This window comes from Triturus cristatus, chromosome 12 (genome assembly GCF_964204655.1).
Source record: "Triturus cristatus chromosome 12, aTriCri1.1, whole genome shotgun sequence".
NCBI classification, from domain to species: Eukaryota; Metazoa; Chordata; class Amphibia; order Caudata; family Salamandridae; genus Triturus; species Triturus cristatus.
This window is the reverse complement of record NC_140595.1, coordinates 30,863,908-30,889,341: the sequence shown is the minus strand read 5'-3', so window position 1 is coordinate 30,889,341 and position 25,434 is coordinate 30,863,908. Positions and strand designations below refer to the sequence as shown.

General features: G+C 42.6%; 1 protein-coding gene across 1 annotated transcript; it reads right to left on the bottom strand.

Annotated features, from left to right (window-relative positions):
- Positions 1-9,923: 9,923 nt before the first annotated feature.
- F2RL3 (F2R like thrombin or trypsin receptor 3) lies at positions 9,924-24,905 on the bottom strand. Its single transcript, XM_085637493.1, has 2 exons — positions 24,737-24,905; positions 9,924-15,137 (listed from the first exon to the last, which is right to left on the bottom strand). The coding sequence occupies exons 1-2, from the start codon at positions 24,858-24,860 to the stop codon at positions 14,041-14,043; spliced, it is 1,221 nt and encodes a 406-aa protein (XP_085493619.1). The 5' UTR covers positions 24,861-24,905; the 3' UTR covers positions 9,924-14,040.
- Between the last annotated feature and the right edge of the window lie 529 nt (positions 24,906-25,434).

Sequence of the window (25,434 nt, the reverse complement as noted above, 5' to 3'; positions counted from 1 at the left end):
CAAATGAAACGGGATGTATTGTTTGTGGTCACTGAGTTTCATGAGTTGAAAGAATACTGAACAAAGTGAACATAGTAAATAGTCTATGGCTGGCTGTTTTTAAGTAAATTGATATTAAAGTTGCCCCACCAACGCGGCTATTGCAAGCTTAGAAAAACTCTAAACTGGCTAAGTATCTGAAATACTCAGGAATCATGGAGTGTGGGCCAATCCATTAGAAGCACATTCAGGACAGTCACATTTGACACTAATCTTTCGACGACATCGTGGTTGTGCTCAATAATTTAACACAGTCATCGGGTGTCACATAATCAGTACTCATGATTTGGAAATGTGGGTGTCCTGCCAGCGGTATGTATTTGTCGCCCTAGCTCATAAAAGTATTGACTTTGTAGTGTTCTCAATATCCAGTAGGTGTAGTCACTGTAAGTGTGATGTCTACTTAATAACCATTATTTATGCCATTTATATATGCAAATATATTTGTGTACCATGAACCTAGTAAGGATGCAACTAAGCAATAAACAAGTGAGAGCCCAGGCAAAAGATTCAAGGATGAGAGGCAGGCAACATGATGGTGCCTGTTACGTTGTGGGGAATGATGTTACGTGAAAGGGTGAGTCTTCAGCTTCATTCTGAACTGCAGGCAGGTTGGAGCATGGGGATGCTGGTGTATGTCCTGAAAGACTAGATGAAAATACCTGTGTTGTGGTTTTTCCCCTTCCAGCAAATTTTTGTCATCATTCTAGCAATGTATTAGATCCTGCTTTGGTACTGCCAGCATCAGGGAGTTCGTTTCTTAGACAGGAGTATTGTTTATGATGGATTTGTGAATGATGCAGCTGGTCTTGAAGATGCAAGCCTGAAGGGGGCAAGTGTAGCTCCTTAGGGGTGGAGGTGATCTAATCAGATTTCTTCACATCCATGATGAGATGTGCCACTGTGCACAGTATGCCTTTGATGGGTGCCCAATTGGGGTAAGGTAGAATACTGAGCAGAGTGGTGCCTTGTAGTAATGTAGTATTTGTAATGTTGTATTGCGTTTACTATTGTAGAGAATGTAGTCGTAGAACGTAGAGTGTTCTGTCATTCTGTATTCCATGAAAGCTAGGGAATGTTAGAGGTGGATTAAAGATAGCAGAGGACGTATTAACAGCTTTACCTGACTGCTGGTGGAGGTTACCAATAAACAACTATTCTACCTCAAGAGTCTCACTGAGTGATCACTACAGAATACGGCGACAGGATTGTGGTAACTTCCAGCTAATCCACGTCGTTTTTACAACCTCAAGAGCAGGAGGTTTCTCTACATACAGCCAGCATCTGTGAAAAGGCTAAAACACTTAAAACAGCAACGAACTGTGTTTCCAGGAAGCAGGATGAAGATTTTTACGAAAGAAAATACATTTTGAAGTATTTGCTTGCCTGCTTCTTCTACGTTTAACTGTCTCAGCCAGGAGTTGCTTACATTTAAAGACGAACGTTACGGAGACTCGAGCGGCATCGTTCGCGAGCTCTTCCCAATGACGTTCGCTCCGTAAGCTGAGACATACACGCTGATGTCATCACAAAGGTCGTAACCTTACGTGACGCCATTTTTGATTTTTACCGAGGCTCACAGCATTTCAGATCCTCGTACCTTATTTCCTGATCGGATCTTCAACTATTTGGATTACCGGATTATTTTTTTTATAAAATAAAAAGAAGTAAGTACATTTATTCTCTTTTCTCACAAGTTCCCTTGTGATAATTTTTCTTCACGGCAACGGTGTCTACTGAAGCCAACACTCGAAGTGAAGCACCCCCATGTGGTGACTCTGTATTACACCTCAACACCCCTAAAGAGTTCTTGCCATCTCCTGGGAAAACCATCATTCAATGGAATGAATGGAAGGAGTATTTTTTAAATTATATAGCTAATTTGGAGGACTGCAGTGGATTATTTACCCCAGAGAGAAAAAAGAGAATCCTAATGTACTGTCTTGGTCCTGAAGGACTTCGTGTTTATGGCCAATTACAAAAACATGACAGATCTGGTGATACTGACGTATTCAAAGCAGCATTGTTAGACTTAGATGAACACTTTTCTCTTGAAGTCTGCGTAGGTGTAATGCGTCACGCTTTCTTTCAGAGAAAGCAAGAGAAAAACGAATCCATCGAAGACTATGTTTCTACGTTAAGGAAGTTATCCATAACTTGCAAGTTTGGTACTCAACATGAGGAATTAATCAGAGACCAAATAGTTATGTATGCTAGTAACAAAGCTATCCAGGATAGATTATGGGTGGAAGGAGAGTCTAGTCTTAAAGACATTATTGCTATTGTAAAAAAAGCAGAGTTGTCAGAGCGTTGTGCTAAAGCTACTTTATCCACAGAAAAAAAAAGATGGCAGTGAGTCAGTCAACAGGATTTCTGATGCTAAAAACAAAACTTTCTGTAATGCTGATTCTAAATGTGAAAAGAAAGATGTAAAAAAAGGAGATCGTTTTGTCAAGAACAAACAATATAAGTACATCTGTTTGTGGTAGTAATTCTCACGCGGTCTGGTATGACAAATGTCCAGCTAAGTCCGCAAAGTGTTTAGAATGTGGACTAATTGGACATTTTGCACGATCATGCAGGTGAAAGAATTATAAAAGAAAGGGTAATGTAGCTTGCGTGAAAGAAAGTGATGTTGAAGAGTATTCATCTGATGAAAGTGAGCATGAGACTAATAGCAAGTATGATTCCAAGAAGAAGGTTGTTTTAAAAATATCTGGTGATGGAGACAACAAACCTTTATGTCAGATTTCCTTTGGCGGAGTTACATTACAGGTTGCTGCGGACTCTGGTTCGCCTTACTGTTATTGCTGAGAATGTTTGGTCCCAACATTTCAAATCTACCATTGGGTGTCATTTAGAGGAACCTGCAATCAATCCTGAGAGCTATACGGGCGAAAAGATTGATATAATCGGGTTTAGAGAATTGGTCTTCAGGTTTAAAGGTAGACATGCCTTGTGCAAATTATATGTTACCAAGGAAGAACCATCCGTACTTGGGTGGAAAGACCAACGTAAATTAAATATAATTTTGGACCCTAATAGTCCAGAACAAGTTTTGGTAGTGTGTGACGCTGAGGATACTAAAAAATGGGTATTGGATGAATTCCCTAATGTTTTTAGTAGTAAAATTGGTAAATTGAAAGGTTTTTTGCATTCCGTCAGGTTGAAAAGTGATGCTGTTCCCAAAATTCATAAAGCACAGAATATTCCACTTATTGTTAGGGATGAGGTAAAACTCGAATTAGACAAATGAATCAATGCTCATATAATTGAACCTATCGACTCCTCTGAATGGATCTCTCTGTTGGTCGTCGCTAGGCGTTCCAACGGCAAGGTCAGTTTATGTGTTGATTTAAGAGGATTGAATGACAACATCATAGTTGATCAGTTTCCTTTGCCTCACATTGATGAAATGTTGTCTTTGACAAGGGAAGCTAAGTGGTTTTCTACACTTGATTTATCGTCCGCATATCATCAAATAATGCTTGATCCTGAATGCAAACAGTTAACTGCGTTCTGTACACCATTCGGTTGCTATCAATTCCGTAGGATGCCAGTTGGATTAGCACCGGCGGCAGCCGTTTTTCAAAGGCTCATGACATAGTTATTTGGTAATATCCGAGATGTAATATTTTTCCAAGATTATATCCTCATCATGGGAAAAACAAAGAAACACCATGATGAGACTTTACGAATGGTTCTGCAGGTGCTTGATAAGAAAGGTTTAACAGGTGAAATTAGTAAATGTAAATTTGTTGAATCCAAAGTTACTTATTTAGGTCACGAAATTGGTCGTGATGGTATTAAATCCCAAAAAAATTTGATTGAGGCTATCCTCAAAACTCCACCACCTCAAAACAAGGATGAACTTCGTTCATTTTTGGGTCTTGCGGAGTATTACTCAAAATTTGTTGACAAGTTTTCTGAAAAGACACATGAAATGCGTTCCTTACTTAAGAACAAGAATAAGTTTGTTTGGTCTGACCCATGTCAAATTTCCTTTCTTGAAATTAAATCTGCCATTGCAAAATCACCCACCTTAAAAGGATTTGATCCCTCAGCAAGAACTTTCATTACCACCGACGCAAGTGGAAAAGGTCTAGGCGCAGTCCTTACTCAAGCTAATGTTAATGGTGGTGAAAACATAATTGCATTTGCCTCCAGATCACTGTCCCCCACTGAAGAAAGATATTCAGTTATAGAAAGGAAAACACTAGTGTGCGTATGGGCTCTTGAGCATTTTAGGAAGTTTGTTTGGGGAAGAGAGTTTGTGGTAAGGACAGACCATAAACCTTTGACTAAGGTACTTACCACTGAAGGTTTGTCAAGGGCATCTGCTAGGATCGCTAGATTATCCATGAGGTTACAAGATTTCTCGTATAAAGTGCAGTATGTTCCAGGAAAAATTAACACTACTGCAGATTTTTTTAGCAGAATGTCTTTGCCTTTAACCGAAATTGACACAAATCCCTGGAATGATGTGTGTGTTGCTGGCATTTTTGTGAGTGAAAACTGTAAGGGTTTACACGAAAAGGAATGGACAGATGCTCAATCTAATGATGAAACGTTACAAATAGTCAAACGCAAGATTGAGAATGGCTGGATGGATTGTGTAAAAAATGAACTGCTAGGTGAGTTGAAAGCGTTTTGGGAAGTACGGAATGAATTAGGTGTTGAAGGAATGTTCCTTGTCAGAGGAGAAAAAATTATTCCACCCACTGAGTTAAGGAACAAAATCATCGCTCTATACCATGAGGGACATCCAGGTATTTCCCGAACGAAACGCAATATTAAATCTTTATACTGGTGGCCCAAGATTGACATTGAAACGGAGCGTTTTGTCAGATCATGTGTTGATTGTGAAACTGCTGATAAATCACAAAAAACTTTCAATCCCCCTTTAAGTTCTCTTGTTTGTCCTAATTTACCGTGGGAGGATGTTGCACTAGATATCATGGGTCCTGTTTCTTGGGATGATGGTTCTCAGAAATTCATCATTGTTTTAATGGATATGTTTTCGAAGTGGTTGGAATTGAAGGTAGTAGCGAAAGTTGACACTCGTTCTGTAATCACATTTCTTGAGAACATTTTTGTAAGAGAAGGCTTTCCTAAATCGTTACTCACCGATAATGGTGTCCAATTTAAATCCTTAGAAATGAAAACATTTTTAAGCTGTGCTAGCATTGAACATAAATTCACAGCACTTTATCATCCATGGGGAAACGCTATTGTAGAAAGAATCAACCGGGTTATCAAAGGTACTTTACAGCAAGCTTTATATAACAGAAAAAATTTGGATATTGAATTAATGAAAATGGTGTGGAGTTATAGGGTCACAGCCCATGATTCAACTGGTTTTAGTCCTTTTGGTGTCATGAGAGGCAGAGTTCCCCTTTCCAAAGTTAACCCAGGATGGATGAATAAGGGAAGCAAAGTGTCTTAGCGAGCTGCTGATATTAAAGAACGTATTTTAAATGCTCAGCAAAAAAACATTGCTTACTTTAATAAAAAACATGGTGTCAAAGACGTTCCCTTACAAGAAGGTCAATCAATGGGTACGAGTTAAATCCAGTAGAAAAATCTCTAACGGTAAAAGCAGATTTAGTTTACCCAAGAAAATTGTTAAAGTGAATAAAAATACAATACAATTAGCAGATGGTTCCGTCCATCACATGAGTAAACTTGCGTTAGCCAAGAAGTTGGATTTTCATGAAACTGTACCCGACAATGTTTTTTGTAACCAATTCAGATAGGTATTGGTGGATCACTTCCGATACTACTTGCAACCAAGTTTCTCTTCCCATTGTATCTACTCAACATACTGAACATGATAATATTGACAATACCAATGCTGTCAATCTTCCTGATATTCATTTTAATGCCAATGAAAGTAAAGTTAGTAGCTTTGGGAGGAACATAGTTAAACCAAAGAAACTTGATGACTACGTCTGTTCCACTTGATTTTATTTCATCTTTATTTATTTTTTTTCTCTGTCTTTCCTCGAAAGTAAATGTAAATGTAAATGTTGTAGACTTGTAAAGCGCAGAGCTGCCCCAGCAACGGGGCGTCACGGCGCTGTAGACCACTGGGGAACCCGTCCTGGCTATCCCTGTGAGATGGTCCCTTTCTGGGAATCTCCAAGGTGAAACCAGGCATCCCCGGCGTCTGTGGGGGGCCGTTGTAGAGATGAGGCAAGCTTAATGCCCAGAGTTGCCGAGTGTGTTCCTGGTTAGAGTAGGTACCGAGGTGAGAATTATCGAGTCCGTTTTGACCCTGGTCCACGACCCTGCCGCGTCGGGAATTGAACCCTGGTCCCTGGCCGATTCTCTGCTTACGGGTCTGCCGCCTCTAACTAGTGAGCCACACCTCTCCATATGGGTATTGTTTTTATTGAAGGGAGGGGATGTGTAGTAATGTAGTATTTGTAATGTTGTATTGCGTTTACTATTGTAGAGAATGTAGTCGTAGAACGTAGTGTTCTGTCATTCTGTATTCCATGAAAGCTAGGGAACGTTAGAGGTAGATTTAAGATAGCAGAGGACGTATTAACAGCTTTACCTGACTGCTGGTGGAGGTTACCAATAAACAACTATTCTACCTCAAGAGTCTCACTGAGTGATCACTACATGCCTCCAACATGGTGTGAGAGTACCAGTGCTTGCACCTGTGCTCTGAAATTGGTTTCAGGAAGGCATGGTTTCCCTTTTTCAGGAGGGAGAGGTGGTACACACTTAGCACTTGCATGCTTCAAATTTGTGTTCACTAGCCAAACCCACAGTACTCTAATCAATTGCTATCAATGAACTAGCACCTCATCACATATGAATTCTCATGCTCCATGAATGTTCTTTGTAGTGCCTCCAAAGCCCCTTGTCCTTACTAGACATCTCATGGTACTCCTAGTCTGTGCTCAATCAGGGTTACTATCCGAGTTTATCAGAGACAGTCCCAGATTTTGTCCATTTCTAAAACATTTGTTCTAGTAGAATAGTGGGGAAAACGATATAAGGCTCATAGCTATCAGCTACAAGATCATTGGTGTATTTTGCTAAAGTTGGCTGAAACAATAGTCTGTATACGCAACAAATTAAAATACCTTTTATCTGCCGCTGATAATTTGGTTTGTTCTAAATTCTAAAGCACTATTGGCCTAGTACCATATGTTGAAGCAATCAGTCTATGAAACATGTCTGGCATACATTTGTGCTCTATACATGCCGACATTTTCAAACAGGAAGTGGGAGTTTTTGAACAACTGACATATTGCAGCAGAGGCAATGTTAACTGGGAGACACCAAAAATAAAGTCATTTTTGGCTTAAAAATATCAGAAGTCTCCTGCCTGAATCTCTTCTATTGACTTTATGATAATTCATATAGCTCCATCTTTAGTCTCCTGGTTTACGACTGCAGCGGGCACAGGAAAATATACTTCCTGAAATAATGGAGGAATGTATTTAGAAAATCTTAAAACATGCGGAAGGTTGGCCTGTACTATTGAATAAAATAAGAACTGGAACCCGTAACTAAAGCACGGATCAAACCTGCGTTTTCAGGTGATTTTGTTATGTTCATCTGAGTAAGAAAACGGATTATTTACTCCTAATAGAAATACAACTAAACTCTACTCGCCAAGTGAGTGGCGGACTATGCACTATAAGGCCAACCAACCCACTAATGCCAATGAACCCGATTCAGGCAGGGACTCCTGGTTTTCAGAGCCAAAAACGTTTTAATTTTGGCTGTCTCACGCCTTGAATTACCTCCGCCTGTATAGAATTCAATGGGAGAAATACATTCTCTCGCTTCTTTCTTTTTAAACCTACCACTTCCCTCCTCAAAAATGTTGGCATATATGCCAAAGAACCCTCCAACCCGAACAGAGGTTGCTGCCAAAAACTGAAAGGAAGGTGTGAGAAGATGAGTGAGGCCATGTGAGGCAATAAATACCTGAATAATAGCAGCATAACCGCCGTGCGCACGCGCCTAACCGTGCGCCATCTGCCGCCGCGTGAAAAGGGTCCAGCCCCTGAGACGGCCCGCGTGCGCAGGAGGGGTGAAAAAGCAGCTGAAACGGACGCCGAGGCAAAATGGCGGTGTTACAGGCTCTCAACCAATCAGCACAGGGTGACGCGCACCACGTTTCCTTCCGCGTGCAGCACCCACGGGTTTGTACCCTCTGCTCTTTCCATTGGTGAACAACCGCATGCCCTGGCTGACAGGGCGGTGTCATCCCGCCCCCGAGGCAGCTTGAACCAATAGCAGGCGCCATTGCTCTTCTGGGCGGGATCTGATTTTCCCGCGCTTACACTGCTTTACGGATGTGACGCACTTTTAAGGACTCGTGCTTCAGCGTGTGGCTGTTGAGTGCAGGTGGGACGAAGACTGGGCATGTTTTTCTGGGTAGTCAGTTAGTCGCAGGCAGCCTGTCAGCCCCGCAAAGCTCCCGCATTTTAATATCAGTCTTTGAATGGGTGGGTAGAAGAGGTTTCTTTTGAAATTATATAGCGTGGTTCTGAATGGGTGCTAGAGTGTTTGGTCAAAAAGGACAACTTTGGTCAGAAAAGAACATGAAGCAACTGACCGGAAGGAGGTCTTATTAAAGGGGTCTTTCAGGGGGAGAGACCACAAATAACAGTTCGCTTTCTCAGCACCTGTACAATAAACATTGAGCAAATATTGTAGTGGTAAAGTTTTTGCCTTTCACAACACAAGCATTTAGACCGCATGTGTTTTGACAACTTGGAAGGGCAAAGAAAGGTTCTCGAAAAATATTTTAAGTAAAGCTCTTAGTAATTTTTCAAAATCTTTATGAAAGTTTTAAAAACATGTTTTTACACTTTATGAACAAGAAATATAACAACAAATATGACAATTCTTCCAACTATTGTATGTGTATCTATGGATGGAGCAGTTTTATGTAGCTCCATGATTTGATTTGAACAGCTCACAGTGTTCTCATGGATTGAATCTCCATCTCATCCTGAGAACCATACGTATTCAGGAGATTTCTGGTACGGTCAGTGGATGGATTACCAAACAGACTTAGTTAAATGATATAACAGATATTCTATATAGAAGGCTTCACCAATAGGTAGCTTGTGAGCTACTGGTAGTTCTACAGCTACCTATAAGTGGCTTTCCTGTGTGCAGCCTGGTCAACTAAATTAGATGTTTTTGCTTGGTTGAATTAATATATGTATACCAAAACTGGGACTGTGCATTTGAGAAAAATGTGTACTCATAGGCTGCTATCTGGGGGAAAATGGATACATTTCTAAACGTGATGGAGATTGGAAGAAATTACTGATATCATTATCTTGGTTCCAGGGGCATTGCAGGTATGGCTGGTCTACTATCCTATAAAGGCATTCAAAAATGACAACACTTTTTTTTTTTTGCATTACTGTTGGCACCCTGTCTACTGCACTGTGGTGATCACAGCTAGTAATCTTGCCTATGGTGATCACTAATATAATCTTGTCCAACTATTACAACACTGATAATATTAATAGGTCAGGATGATTTCCATTTAACATAAGTAGCTCTTATTATAAAATAGGTTAGAGACTCCTGCATGGAATTTACTGTTAAGGATATCATTTTTAATGGTAGGGAACTCAAGTCCCATTCTACTATTTGCAGACAAGCCTCTGCAGAATTAATGGAGACCTGCTACACGGGCTTCAGAGAGGACAGAAAAAACGAGCCTATTTTCCATGCAGAGGTAAATGTTGATAAACTGATTAAATATGTCTTGGCTTGATATGGCACCAGCCTCCTTCAACAGCACTGAAGAAGAAACAAACGACTGAGGGAGGTGTTGCTAAATAACTCCGCAAATCAACCCTTTGTGGACAGAATTCAAACTCAGACTCTAGTGCCGGTTTATTTTTATTAGGATTGTTAAATTTCAAACAGGATGTTGGGTAGCTATTCAGTTCTTTTTATATACGTTGGAATAAACACGCCTATAAAGTAAAATGAATAAGCAAATTAAATACCAGAACAGACCTTCAAAAAGCAAAGGTATGACTACATATTTATAGATACAATGAAATTTTTTTTTTAGAGGTTTAGCAAAGTGTTTGTTGATGAACAATACTAATTTTATTAGAACTAGGCATAGTAATTTCACCGTATGTTCGCAAAGAGAGTTTCTGGCTGTTGGAGATGTACTGGAAGTGAGCATATTGATTTTGTCCTCCCAGGTTTCTTATGTTGCTTTGTGACATGTATCAACATTATATAAGCCCCTACATGCGGCGCGATCTGTAACAACTGAAACTCCCAACAGTGCATATATATGTAATTGTCATGACGTGCTTATATGAAAACTCAATAAAACAGATTCACAAAAAAAAGAGTTTCTAACTCCCAAATTTTGTGGTATGTTTTCAAATTATAAGGACTGCACCCAAGAGTATTCTTATTTCAAACAAATAAAAAAAATAGTTTGACAATTTCACTTCTTAAGACAGCATTTTGATAAAAATACATAAATGTAAATAGGAACACAATGTGCAACCATGTCATCGGACAAAACATAATACAGCTCTTTCCCCTGCGGCAGGCTACTATCTGAACAACAGCTGGAATATCTCCAGACTGAATCACAAGTGCAGGCTTTCAGAACCTAGCACTATTGAAAGTTCTGCCCCAAACCTTGAGTATGTAACCATGTAACCTACTCCTCAAAACATAACAGAAAATGTAACTTCTACGACAAATTTAAGACTGAGCTCCAAATCTAAAAACAAAGCAATGAGGAGAGCACCAGAAGGCAGCACCCTGTCAGGAGAATAAATATAAAACACACCCTTACCACTAGCTAAAACCCACACCCCACCCTGGATCATTAATTTCCCATCCACCATATCACTTCTCACAGATGAGTTTACAGTCCTTTCTGGAGTAAGTTGAGCATCTAGCTGAATCTTACTAACAGTCAAACATAGTATATCATTATCAATCCTACAAACACTAACTTAATGCAGTTGCGCCTCTTGATGCTCTTAGGTAGTGAACAACAAAAAACACACAAAAAAAGATAGATGACCTATACTTGAGCTGCTGTTTATGATCACCTATACTTCTTTTTTGGTGATCAGCCTTATAAAAGACTTGGAAATGTTTCTCTGATATCAGTAAATCGAAAGAGAGGGCATCTGTTCATTCTGCTGCTGAGTGTGCTGTAAAAAGTAACTAAGTTACACACTATTTGGCTGCTTTGGTTGACATATTTAACTACAAAATGAAACAATTGTTTTTGAGGAAAAAATCCACCCTAGTCTTTTTGTTTTCTTCGTTTTGTATATGCTGATTTAAAGTCTCCTCCTGGGTCACCAGCAGTTTGTAATTCTGATGACTAGAAAAGGAACACTTAGAGGCCTGGACGAAATGGCCAGTTTGCCATTTAAATGTTGCCATCTACCTCTGTTTTTATATCTGTGGATGGTAAAAGATTTTATAGGGTACTGCATGGAGTGTGCCCACCACAAGCTGCCAATTAAGTTAGGTTATGGTTGGGTATGTGGGCATAGTTAGCGGCGACTATGTGTACCCTTAATTGGAAATGGCCACAGGCAAGTACAAAAATCATTGTCTTTGTAAGGTTTGTGACACTCTGTGCTTCAATACAATTCTGGGTTACTTACTGCTCTAATACCTTTTTCTTTATGGAACTGGACTACAGATGACTACTTGGACCATGGTCCTGAGAGAAGGGCCTAAGATGTAGTGATTGAAGCCAGACTGCCCATACACCTTATCAATCCAAGGAAAATGGTAAGTGAGAGGGAGGGCATTGAAACAACTCAGTCAGTCCAGTGTGTAGGCATGATAGTCATACTCATGTTTAATGCATACGCCAGGTAGAGTTCTCAAAGGCAAGTTGTGAATTTCCTTCTACTTTATATAAACAGCCAGTTATGCCTCTATGCCTTTTGAGTGGCATCAATATTACACATAAGCATCATACAAGCAAACAAATGACACGATTTATCTCATAAGACCCTCACAATCTCCAAAGACTAGTGCAGTCTCAAACAGTGCCTCAGATTTTTCGACAGATGCTCACATGGCTCCAAAAGAAGCTTGAATATCCCACTTAAATCTCAGAGACCCTCATAAAGCCCTCCAGATTTTCGAGTAGCCCCCAGCCTGCCCTAATTTAGCTCTCATGATCCTCATGTTGCTCCTAATTGGTCACAAATTGCTCCCACAAACCCTAAGGTTAAAAATAAACCTCCATCTACCCGGCTATACCAATCTAAGGGATATAGCTCAAGTATGGACAGCAGCTCTCTTTCTTTCTTCTCTGGTATACCACTTGACACTTCTCCATATCTGTAAACTTCACTCCCCCATCGTAGCTACTCTCACTTATACTGGACTGTCAAATCAATCTTTGTTTTATCGTGATTGTGTTCTCACACCTCTGTAGTGGACTTACCAACAGGCTTCAATGTCCTTTATCATTCTTCGGCCCCTTTGCAACCCAGCCTCTGACATCTCTATTGGTTTTGCTTGTGTATTACAGGATGAGTACCTTCTGAATCTCATTACAGCTTGTTGGGCACCAAGGATAATACCATGACAAGGTGAGCAGGGACCTCACCTGTGGAAAGGGGAGGTTGCTTTCGGTATTTGGCCGTGGGTTTGTGAGGCTGCAAGTTAGTCTGTTGAGAAAAGTTCTTCCCTATGCTGCTATTCGATAGGTCGAGGTCTATTTATTTTATTTTTTACAACCCCATTAGATAAATGTATTGGTCAATGTAAGTGACATTTTTGTGCGCATATGTGTTCTTATGATCATAGACAAATCACAATGTTGACCGTTTGAAGCAGTGGGGTTAAGGAATGCTACAGTGTGTATATGTATAAGTTTGTGAGCAAGTGTTATTGTTTTGCTCAATACATAATAAACATAATACTATACCATTTTTATCTGTGCTGAAACTGAGGGCCATATTTACAAGGGGATTGCGCAACCGGAACATTACTTTTTTTATGTTAAAGTGGCACAATGCCCGCAGCATATTTACAAAAGTACGTTAAGCCACTTTTTTGGCATAACGCCACCTTGTAAATATGGTACTCTTCCACATAAACAATCATTAAATAATGGTAGTTTGCTACTTCTATGTGTACTGCAGAATGCGGCACACATAGAAGTAGCAAATCACCATTGTGCACCTTCCTGCACGTAAAAAATCTTTTCCTGCAACGCAGGCACCCTTGCATTATGGCGCATGGTTGTCTGTGTTGGGGCTAGGCAGTTATTTGTAGCGCCAGAGCTAGGGAAAACATAGGCGCATCCCTGCGTTTTTGAAATGGCAGAGCATGGCACTGCAAAATTTGCCGCAGCTCTGTGCTCCCTCATTTCCTTGTAAATATGCCCCAGGGTCTTTAACATTTTTGTAAACACAAAATAATACAAAATAGTGATGTTTCCCTTTTGCCTTGCAGCTATAATGTCTATAATAATGGCTTCTATAACACTGTATTAACCTAAAGTCCAAACTTTTTATGTTCACATCTACTCCTTGTTTGCAATCTTATCCCCATCTCTGGTGGAGAGTGGAGGGAAGGGGATGCTTCATGTAACCAGATGCCCTCGTTTCTGTACCAGGATTGTTTTGTGTTTATTCTTTCCAAAGGCCAACCTTGCTCTGTCAATTCACCCACTAAGATAAATAAACGCAGGTATGTCTTGCAACTTTTTTTTCCACTTAACTTTATTTATTCATTAGCATGTGCTCCATTATTTTGCCAGTATGACCTGTTAATGCCTTTGGAAACTATCCCAACATTGTATTATTATTTGTATTGTAAGTCTTTTAGTGGCCCCTTCAATGCCCCTATCAGTGGGGAGAGTTTTGCATTCAAAGAGGTGAGTACACTAATGATAGCATGATTTAAGCAGCTTCAAAAGATGATGAAAAGATGCATCAACGAACAAAAATAACTCTTTCAGATCGTTATCTGTCTTAGGTCTCAAAGCAGAGAGTGGGTTGTGGTGGTGGTGGTGGTTGACCTGCAGACAGGAAGGTTTCCCTTTGACATTTGAGTGGTTGTGATTGTCTTCTTGCTGCTTCTCAGGATCTTCTGCCTTACCTTCTGACGGAATTCCTCTGACACGTAATAGTAAACAAACGGATCAATACAGTTGTTAAAGGTGCTTAAAGCCAGGCAGACCATATAGATGAAGTACAAATCCCCAAAACGACTCAGGCAACGTTCGGAGTAGTGAATCAGGAGCACCACGTTACTAGGTGTGAATAAGATCACAGTGATTACTAGGCTCAAAACAGTGAGTTTGATGGCATAGGAGTACTTTTCTCCATTGCTGATCAGCACCTTGACCACAGATGTGTAGCAGAAAAGTATGATAAGCAATGGCACCAGAAATCCCAGTGTGACCAAGCAAACGAAGTGGTAAAAGAAGTACCCAGAGAGGTCGTTTCTAGGCAGAACATCATGACACAGAGTGAGGTCAGACTGGTCCAGGTCGTAAGACTGTTGGAAAACAGTCAGTGGCAACGTAAAAGCCAAGGAAATTAGCCAAATGGCCACGCACATACAAATGGCAAAGGTCCTGCTGCGGAACGACCTGGAAAAGAATGGATGGACAACAGCAATGTACCTGTCAATGCTGATGCTCATCAGCAGTAGGACAGAGCAATACATATTCCCATAAAAGTACATGGTAACTATGCGGCACATGGCTTCACCAAATAACCAATGGTTACCCAGAAAGTAGTATGAGATTTTGAAGGGCAACACCGCAATCAGGAGCAGGTCAGCTGCTGCCAGGTTCATCAGGAAGATGGTGGAGGGCATCTTCTTCACCTTTGTGGCTAGAATCCAGAATGCTAGCCCATTGGAAGGCAAGCCAACCATGAACACCAAGGTGTAGAGAGTAGGGACCACAGTGACAATGACTGAGCTGTTGAGGTGCAATCTGGTGGACTTGCCGATGGAGAGGAAAGTCTTATTTCCACGCATTACTTCCTGTCCAGGTATCGATCGTGGGATGCAAATGGTGACTTCAAATGTACCCGAGTCATTTTCAAAGCTATCGCCTGAATAATCTGTAGGGAGAAAGAAATGTGCAAGATATGAATTTGCATGTTGTGTATTTCTTATGAAATGGACGATCACATCCGTTAAAAGACAACTGGCTACTTCATTTTGTGCATCTGAGGACGCCAAGAACATGCACAACTGAGGGATTTTTCTGCTCAGGAAACTTAGCAAGGTTTCAAATACTCAGGATGTCTATGAACACTTACAGACCAATGAAGAAGTACCTTACACAGGTTTGACAGGAATGTACTTTTAAAATTGTACTCTTTGAAATTGATCTCTCAACTGGCTTAAACACATTATAACAAGGACCATAAGGACATCCTTTTCACCAGTTGAATAAACATTATTTAGACCAACATTGACTTGATTACTCTATTGATAACATTCGACATATATTGTTTGACGGACAAATTATCATCTTAGCCCTGAAGAAGTCACCTCATTGTGACGAAACACGTGTTGACTGTTTCTGTGTTAAATATACGCTACGGATCAAAAAATTCTATGACTTCTGTCCTTCATTTGAACTAACAGTGATTAAGATTACCAAGACTGTATAATTCAATTTACTGTATTTGGACTTCTTTTTTGGAGTGCTTGGGTACTAAGTTCTTTCATAAGTAGTACACCTGTTATACATTTCTGGTTTTCGTTTTCCACTTGAGCCCCCTTGACTTACTTGGCAACTTCAGTTTGGTGACTCATTTTTCAAGGGCAAATATAGCCCTCTCAAATTGCATCTATAGCAAGTTTGCACTTAAAGACTTCTATGTGTCTAGGCTATGTTATTTGAGAAGTACAGTTATTTACTCAGAAAGTATCTACATTGAATTACAGTGCCGTCTTGCATTCTTCTAAACAAAGACTCCCCCTCATCTATTGTTTATGGTTTTTAAGAATTGTTGATTGTTAAAAACTCCGTAACATAGTAAATATATACTTTGGAATCAAAGTTGATTTTAGATGAATGATGAAAGGTTAAATGACTGTTGGAAAAGGAACCTTGATGTGGGGAATGTACCGTGTGGGCTTTAATCTATGAATATATGTGTTATCTTGACTTGTCTGAACAGTGTCACTTCAACTCACAACAAAAAGTCATAGTCCTACCCATTCTGAATTGAGGTATTTGTCAGTCTGAGGCACTCCATTTTAGTGACTAGTTGTCCAGTAACCTGGTGCCAGCTCTGGTGGGGGGCTGTTGTGTGGTCTTGCTATCAGCTGATTCCTGATGTGACAACAGAAATGTTCTGGGTATGGTTGTGTGTACTAGCCTGCTAGTTCTAGACGCCAACTCCACCTGTAGGAATCCACTCTGCAGCAGGCATAAAGCTAGTGTGAAGAGGTGGTGAGTGCCTTGAGAATAACTCACCAGTGTACCTATGTGGGGGAGCTGGTTGCACCACAGGAAAACAATTGCCCATTATAAAGGTCATCTATGGGTGGCTAAATAAGTGTGGAAAGCCACTAAATAATAATGAGGTATTGATACTGAATGCATATGTGTGCTTTCTAGGTGGCTTAGAGTGTGAGACCTAGCCCTTCCATTTTACTCACGTGAAACATACAGTAAGATCGCCTTCTCAAGAATTAGGTACTCCGAGCATAGCTAGTTTGTTCACCACTGAATGTGCACAAGAGATCTTGGATAGTTCTCATGAGAAGCATTGAACAGGCTAGTTTCGAACCATAGGCTTACTGGGTAAACTGTTATGGGCAATACTTTATTGCAAATATTAATTTGTTAGTGAAGTGTTAGAACGTGTGTAGTTAGCTAGGTTGGTCTGTCGGCTCTTTCTGTATTTTGTATTGCTTTGCCCAGTTCATGTTTCTTAAAATGTGGTCCTGACCCCTGAATTTGTGTTAATTAATTTAGCCTCATTTTCCTTTTCTGAAAATCCAGTCTTTCCTAAGTAATTTTTACCTTAGAGTGTAAGTGAGTTCTGAGGCTTGGTGTCTTACGCACAGGGATTAACTTGGTGCTCTTTAAGCGCTGATGAGTGTCTCCCAAGTGTCTTTGACATTACCTTGTTCCCGGCCAGAATCCCGGTTGCAGTCTTCTCTCCTGCTGTTGACCTTCCAGGTTTCAGGTACTTCCCTGTGCATGTGAGCCCCTCCACTCGATTTCCCTTGTCTCCACACAGACCATCTTTCCCTGTTCAGTTATTCAAGCCCCAGTCTCAGCAGAGGTCCTGACACCAAGACAGTAGAAGCTCAGATCTCAAGGTTAATAATGTAGGGCAAGGGCTCTTACCTGCGAGTGTCTTGCTGTGTTATTAAATAACTTTAATCCTTTGGGAGGGGGAGGGGAGAAACTTGCTGGAGAGGGGCAGGGTCATTCAACTGCAAGCAATTCCAGTAGCAAGAGAATAATTAGCCATACGTTAGCTAACCGAGACTTCAGAGCTGGAGGGAAATCATTTCACAAAATAAAAAGCTATTTTTTTTCACAATGGAAATATTTCATGGGTAAAAACCTTCATGGCTACATAAGGTGGCGGTAGCGGAGTTATTTACATATTTATAAAAGAGTTTTTTAAAACGCAATGTGTCTCTTTCAATTACTTCAGAGAGCTTGGTAGAGAGGTAAGGATGCAGCAGTATGATACAGCAGGGAACAAAGAGTCCAGGCTTAAAGATTATTAATGGCCTTTGAAATTTGCTGATTACGCCTTGAGCTCTGTGTTGAAATGCATTAAACGTAAGCCTGAATAATTACATTTTCAAACGTTTTCTGAACTGCATGCCGTTGGGTGTGGAATGCTGTTTAGGACTTCGGGCCTTCAAGAGATTAGGTGTTCGTGTACTCCCAGTGATCCTACACCATATTCCATCTTTGTATAGATCATCGATGGGTGCACATTAGGGAATGGGCCCTGATTACGGTATAGTGAAGTGCCAGTCACTGGAGTCGCACATGGCAGTTGCTCCAGTTTGCTTTACAAATGGTACATTACATAATAAATTCTATTTTACCATTAATAGTGAACAATGGAGTACTTTGATGGCGAACGTGATGGGGGGGGGGGGGGTCCTTGAGAACGTTTAGGCAAAGCCCTGTCGCATTGTCTTTGGGACCAACTGTTTAGTTTGCTTGGAAGGCCAGAGTAGATGTTATCACAGTAGACAGGATGTGCCAGGTTAAGTGTTTCCATCAAATCAAATCTGTGGTCAATGTCAAGGCGTGGCAGGATTTTCTGAAGGAGATACTGCTGCATGTTTACCCCCTTTGACCCATTGTTGATCTAAAGGGTAAAAGAGAGACCAGTATCCAAGAAAATCCCATGGTTCTAACTTTTGATGACATAGAGGGCAGGGCCCCACAGCTTGAGAGCGGGACAAAGTGCATGCATAACGTGATTTAAAATGAGTCTCCGGCATGTTTTCCCATTGCAAGTGGACTTGTGTGTCAATTGTGTGGAAATTGACGTGGTACTGCTTACTGCTTGTGGACCTGGGCCAGGGGGCATATTTAAATGTTGAAAAAAAGTCGGGATACGGATGCACCTTCTGGAATGCTACAGGGTACACGGCAGAAAATTGAATAAAATTGAATTTATTTCCTTTAACTTGCATAACACTTCGGGAAAGTTGAATTGAAAAAAAGATCCTTTTAATTAAATTGAATATGAATGTTCACAAGTTTTGTATGTTTTATTTTCTTTTTAATGGTTGTTCTGAAATTAATGTACTAAAATGTTTAAAAATGTGATACCCAATCAAATTTTATAACTTTACAAGGAAGATAGGAAAGCGAGCAAGGGGTGAAGGAAATCAAAATCAAACAGTTTTTGAATAATGCAAGGTTGCTGTAGGTATCAAAGATGTGACTAGTTAATAAGTTAAGCATGGGGTAAACTTAGGGGGCGGAGCGGTCAGTACACAGTTGAAAGGGCATGTCAATGGCACCTAAAGAGTGCGTGGAGGAGATTAATATGTGGGTGGGACTAATGCATTCCCAAGATGCAAAGGCACACAAAGATGACAGCAGTTCATTGGGACGATAAACAACATCTCAACTCATCATTGAAGCATAATCAAGTGTTGAGAAAAGGCGGTAGGTCGATGTGAGAGGGAGAGATGCAAAGAGAATATTAAAATATCAGGACTGCGCAGATGCCTATCTTCAAATGCTATAAAGCCGCAATACTGTAAAAAGAACCAAAAGCACACTGTGTTTTACTGGAATATTTTAGGGATTAAAGATAGAAATACTCAAGAGAGGAATTCAGTTTGCAATTGCGCAGTGAAGTGATTAACCATTAATAAACCTGGTAAGTTCAGAAACTAAAGGTCTCTGCCCATCCTGAACTAATGTCCTGCGAACAGTCTCTCTTAATATGCAGCATTTGATTGGCAGTTGCTCATCGACACTTGATTTCTGACCTTTTTGAACAACTTAATGTTGAAATTCTCTGCACGACGGAAACCCGGCTATTTGATCACGGCGCCCATTTGATGGATGAGTGAGTCTCTAATGATTGCAGACTTTTAACGTCAGATCAACCATATAAGGAAGGAGGCAGCAACACCATTGTTGCTGACTCCCCTCTTTCCTTTTGGCAGAATCTTTTCACTCAGAATCTGATTCGATTACCCTCTGCGTGCTAAGTCCGTAATGTGAGGCATTTTAGTTTGATTTACCAATCCCTTAACACACCGACTTCTAAGTTGGCCAAATTTGCAGAAGAAATATGTAATTAAGTAAAATAATAAAATCGTCTTGTGTGGCCTGACTCTCTGGCTGGAGTGGCCCATTGGGCAGACCTGTGATTTATACCTTGGAGACTTGTATCCTTCCCATAATGAACTCTCATCTTCTGCACTCAGCAGGGCATCTTTTAGATCCCATTCTCAGTACATCCGGCTCCATCTATCCTGAAAATCCTATTGTGGTCTCATGGAGTGGTCACACTGCAATCCCTTTCATAATTCCTGTACCTGTAGCTTCGAAGACAACTTCCTAGTTAAAACAAGCATTGAAAATGCAATAGGTCTCGCCTTTGATTAAGTTAAAGCCATTTGCTTTGCTAATGGTATTGTATAGCAAAGCAAATGGCTTTAACTTAATTAAAGGCGAAACCTAATGTTAGTCAGTGTCAGTCAGTCAGTGTCAGTCATGTCAGTCAGTCAGTTTCAGTCAGTGTCAGTCAGCCAGTGTCAGTCAGTCAATGTCAGTCAGTCAGTGTCAGTCAGTCAGTGTCGGTCAGTGTCAGTAAGTTTCAGTCAGTGTCAGTCAGTCAGTGTCAGTCAGTCTGTCAGTCAGTCAGTGTCAGTCAGCCAGTCAGTGTCAGTCAGTCAGTGTCAGTCAGTAAGTGTCAGTCAGTCAGTCAGTGTCAGTCAGTCAGAGTCAGTCAGTGTCAGTAAGTGTCAGTCAGTGTCAGTCAGTGTCAGTCAGTCAGTGTCAGTCAGTCAGTGTCAGTCAGTCAATGTCAGTCAGTGTCAGTCAGTGTCAGTCAGTCTGTCTGTCAGTCAGTCAGTGTCGGTCTGTCAGTCAGTCAGTGTCAGTAAGTCAGTCAGAGACAGTGTCAGACAGTGTCAGCCAGTGTCAGTCAGAGTCAGTGTCAGTCAGTGAGTCAGTAAGTCAGTGTCAGCCAGTCAGTGTCAGTCAGTCAGTGTCAGCCAGTCAGTGTCAGTCAGTCAGTGTCAGTAAGTTTCAGTCAGTCAGTGTCAGTCAGTGTCAGTCAGTGTCAGTCAGTCAGTGTCAGTCAGTCAGTCAGTGTCAGTCAGTCTGTCAGTCAGTCTCAGTCAGTTAGTTAGTGTCAGTCAGTCAGTCAGTGTCAGTCAGTCAGTGTCAGTTCAGTCAGTGTCAGTCAGTCAGTGTCAGGCAGTGTCAGTCAGTTTCAGTCAGTGTCACTCAGTTAGTGTCAGTAAGTGTCAATCAGTGTCAGTCAGTGTCAGTCAGTCAGTGTCAGTCAGTCAGTCAGTGTCAGTCAGTCATTGTCAGTCAGTCAGTCAGTCAGTCAATGTTAGTCAGTGTCAGTCAGTCAATGTTAGTCAGTGTCAGTCAGTCAGTGTCAGTCAGTCAGTTTCAGTCAGTCAGTCAGTGTCAGTCAGTCAGTGTCAATCTGTGTCAGTCAGTGAGTGTCAGTCAGTGTCAGTCGGTCAGTGTCAGTCAGTGTCAGTCAGTCAGTCAGTGTCAGTCAGGCAGTGTCAGTCAGTCAGTGTCAGTCAGTCAGTGTCAGCTAGAGCAGCTCTGCTGACCTGGTTCTCTGGCTCTAAAGCAGCTCTGCTGACCTGGTTCTCTGGCTCTAAAGCAGGTCTGCTGACCTGGTTCTCTGGCACTACAGCAGCTCTGCTGACCTGGTTCTCTGCCTCTTGATGCACAGCGAGTGTGTGTACATCAGGAGGGCTCATCTCCTCCAATCGTTAAATACAGCACTGAGATGCTGCCCGACAGAGGGTTACGATAATGTACACAAAGGCCGAGTACCCTCCAGGCGCCTCTGTTCCCGCGGCCCTGCTTCCGTATGCACAGCACCAGGGCACAAGCGCGGAGTCACAACAGACGCAGATGCGGGGTGCACAAAAGGCACTTGTGTTTATTCTGTGGTGTGTCTGCATCACCTCTAAGCAGTGAGTGTCCCAGTGGGGCTCATTGCATCCTTGCCGTGCAAGATCTAAGATGACGCTGCACTCCCTGTGTGACAAGAGCCCACGTTTCTTCAAAGGCCTGGCTAACTACCCCAAAGACCACTGGGTTCATGTCCGCAAACCAGAACATGTATTACAAATATACATTGTATCCTTAATTAGGACCATTCAAACATACCTTTGTAGTCCAACCCCGCCTCACACGAAATATACTCGTCAGCTCATCATAATGCGCAAATGAATGCATGAATAGATTGCTTTAAAAAGTTAAACACCAGAGAGATAAGGTGCGTTGATGATGCAGCAGAATTCCACATTTTGCGAGGGTGGGGGGCTGAAGCAGGAGAGGCTGTCAGCGGCCATTACAAGCATGTGGACGGCGCTGCAAATGAGAAAAAAATAGTGCTTCGAGTCCTTTAAAAGAAAGAGTGTAAATCCGCCCGTAAACGATCCAATCACGGTGGGCGTGCCTAAAAGGAGACAGGGGTGCAACAAGGAATGATTGGAATGCCTTCAGTGCAATCATTGCACTGCCTTTGTCATAATTTGTGATGCCAAACGACGCACACGAATGAAAGCTGAAGGCAGTGCGGGGACGAGGCTTCTGGAATCGTATCGATTCCAAGAAGTCTCGTATGACGAGAGCAGCGCATGCGCTGCTGACGTCAGGCCGAGACCTAAAAATTGATGGAAAGAAAATGGCTTTCTAACGTAATGCGTGTCTCAAGAAGGCGATAAGCTGGTGACCCAAATCTCTTTCTAGTGTAAATAGAGCTTTCCTTAAGCCCAAGGGTGGTCACATGAAAATGCCCATGATCCACACTTGGTACAGATCCACTATACAAAGTAGTGTATAGAGGTTTTAGGCGACACCTTGGAGATGCTTTCCAGCACAAAGCATGTTTTGTGCTGGAAATTAAATCCGAAAATGAACACTTTGCTCTGGTTTGCGTCACTTTTGTGATGCAAGTTCGGTGCAAAATGTTGCTAAATTTGACCCCATGTCTTTCAGAATATTCCCTAGCACTTCCTTACTTTCAGGTCTATGAGCCAATTTTTGTGGTTCTTAGGAGAGTTGCCTGAGTGTGGCCGGAGGTCATGGTGGGGTAAGTAAATTGCCAGTCTTTATCGATACCCTGGGAGATACGCTTGTACCTCCAGGGCGCTGGAAGTGCTGCTAGAACCTAGTCACTGACAAGCCAGAATGTCCCATAGGGTTGTCAGGAGGTACGCTGGTGGCCCTCGGAGGCCGGTAGCTAGGACAGAGTCATTGACAAACCAGTCTGTCCAATAGGCTGTCAGGAGGTGGGCTGGTGGCTATCGGAGGCCGTTAGCTTGGACAGAGTCACTGACAAGCCAGTCTGTCCTATTGGGCTGTCAGGAGGTGGGCTGGTGGCTCTTGGGCCGGTAGATAGTACAGAGTCGGTGTCAAGCCACTCTGTCCTATAGGGCTGTCAGGAGGTAGGTTGCTGTCTCACGGAGGCCGGTAGCTAGGACAGAGTCAGTGTCAATCCAGTATGTTCTATAGGGCTGTCAGGGGGTGGGCTGGTGGCTCTCGGGCCGGTAGATAAGACAGAGTCGGTGTCAAGCCAGTCTGTCCTATAGGGCTGTCAGGAGGTGGGCTGGTGGCTCCCGCAGGTCGGTAGCTAGGACGGAGTCAGTGTGTAGCTGGTCTGTCCTATAGGGATGCCAGATAGGCTTGTATTAGTGAGAGGCCCGTAGCTAGGACAGAGTCAGTGTCAAGTCAGTCTGTCCTATAGGTCTATCAGGAGGTGGGCTGGTGGCTCTCTGAGGTAGGTAGCTAGGAAAGAGTCAGTGTCAAGCCAAGTTTGTCCTATAGGGCTGTCAGGAGGTAGGCTGGTGGTTCTTGGAGGCCGGTAGCTTGGACTGGGTCAGTGTCAAGCCAGTCTGTCCTATAGGAATGTCAGATGGAAGGCTTATATTAGTAAGAGGTCAGTAGCTGAGACAGAGTTTGTGACAAGCCAGCCTGTCCTGGAGGGCCACCGACAGGAATGTCTCTGGTAGGCCGGTTTCTAGGACAGGGTCAGTAACAAGCCTGTCTTTCTTACAGGGATTGGGGGGGGGGGGCTGGCCCATTTGTGATGGCCGTGGCTAGCACAGAGTCAGTGGCTGTCGGGGAGTGAGCTGGTACCTCTGGGAGGCCGGTTGCTTGGAAGGACACAGCCACAGAGACACTGACAAGTCACTCTGCCCTTTAGGGATGTCGAGAGGTGCTGGTTCCCAGCAGCTAGGACAGATGTAGTCACATACCAGCCTGTCCCACGGGGGGACCGAGGCGAGGCCGAGCCTAGGAGGCTGTTAGAGTCAGACAGCTGCACTGACGGGGCTGTCACTGCACTGAAACGTGGGGTGTTTTCGAGTGACTGGGATCGCTCCGTGCAGCCTAGAGGTTGGAAGGGAAAGGAGAGAGTCACTCGTATGCCGCACTGGCCAATAGAAAGAGCTGCGGGAGACAGACGACTGGCAGTGCCCCCCTCTGTGCCCTTTAAAAAGGCGCCCGCCGCTTGTCTGCAATGACCGCCCCATAAAGCCCCGAGCGCCTCTGTTATAAAGCAGTCCGGCGGTAAAGGGGACATCTGAAAGCCATTCAAGCCGAACAGCCTCTCCGCAGGCAGGCCCATGTATGTACATCTATTTGTGAAATCACGCATCTGCTTCCTGCCTGCCCACGCCCTCCCCAGGCTTGTAAAACACTCCACATTTGTGGGTGAAAGGGGCTTTTCTCGCATTCCGAAAACAATCCATTTACAATAAGTGGTAGAATGCCATAGGTCACGGTACCCTCTCCAGAAGGATGAGAGGACGGGCAGCCTCAGACAGATTCGGAGTTGGGATCTCAACAGGCGCGCGCAGATCCGCGCAGATGATGCATGAACCCGGCGGGCTATCTCCTCTGGAAGAAAAGTTCCGAGGCATCTTCTGCAGCGACGGCGTCCGCCCCACCCCGCCTCAGCCCAGAAACGCAGAAACCATGCGGAGTACATACCATCATAGTACTGGTCCCCCTGGCAGGGCCCCACGAGGCAGAGCAGCAGGCAAGCCGCACGGCAGGCGCGCGCCGCCCAGGGCCTCTCCATCCCCACAGCCTGGCCCCGGCCAGGGCGCTGCATGGGTCTGATTAGGGCTTTCCTCTCCTCCTGGCTCTTAACTTTCGCAGACAGGCAGCCGCAGAGGGAGCTTTTCCTGTCTGACGTCAGCGGTCGTGTGTCTTTTTAGGGTGGGGGCGGGGGACCACAGAGGGACATCCTGGTAAACAGCACAGAGGGAGCAGAGCTGGCATTTTTATTTATTTATTTATTTATGTATTTATGTATTTCATGCGTTTTTATATAGCGCGGACTTTACCCGAAGGTGTCAGAGCGCTTCACAATAGGAGCAGTAATGATACATAAGGAGAAAAATTACACGTGAGCATGTTACAAAATCAAACGTCACGTTACATGAGGCAATAGTGACAATTGTGCAAGTATCAGGAGCAAACAAAATACAAGAGGTAGCAAACGATACGTTACAAAAGGAAAAAGTGACGTGTGCAGGTTACAAGAGCATACAAAGTACACAGGTAAAAAGTTGCAATAAATGGCAGACACTCAAAACACTAAAACAAAAGTTACGTTACCTGAGGCAGTGGTGGCCGTTATGCATGTATCAAAAGCAAACAAAATGCAAGAGGTAGCAAATGAT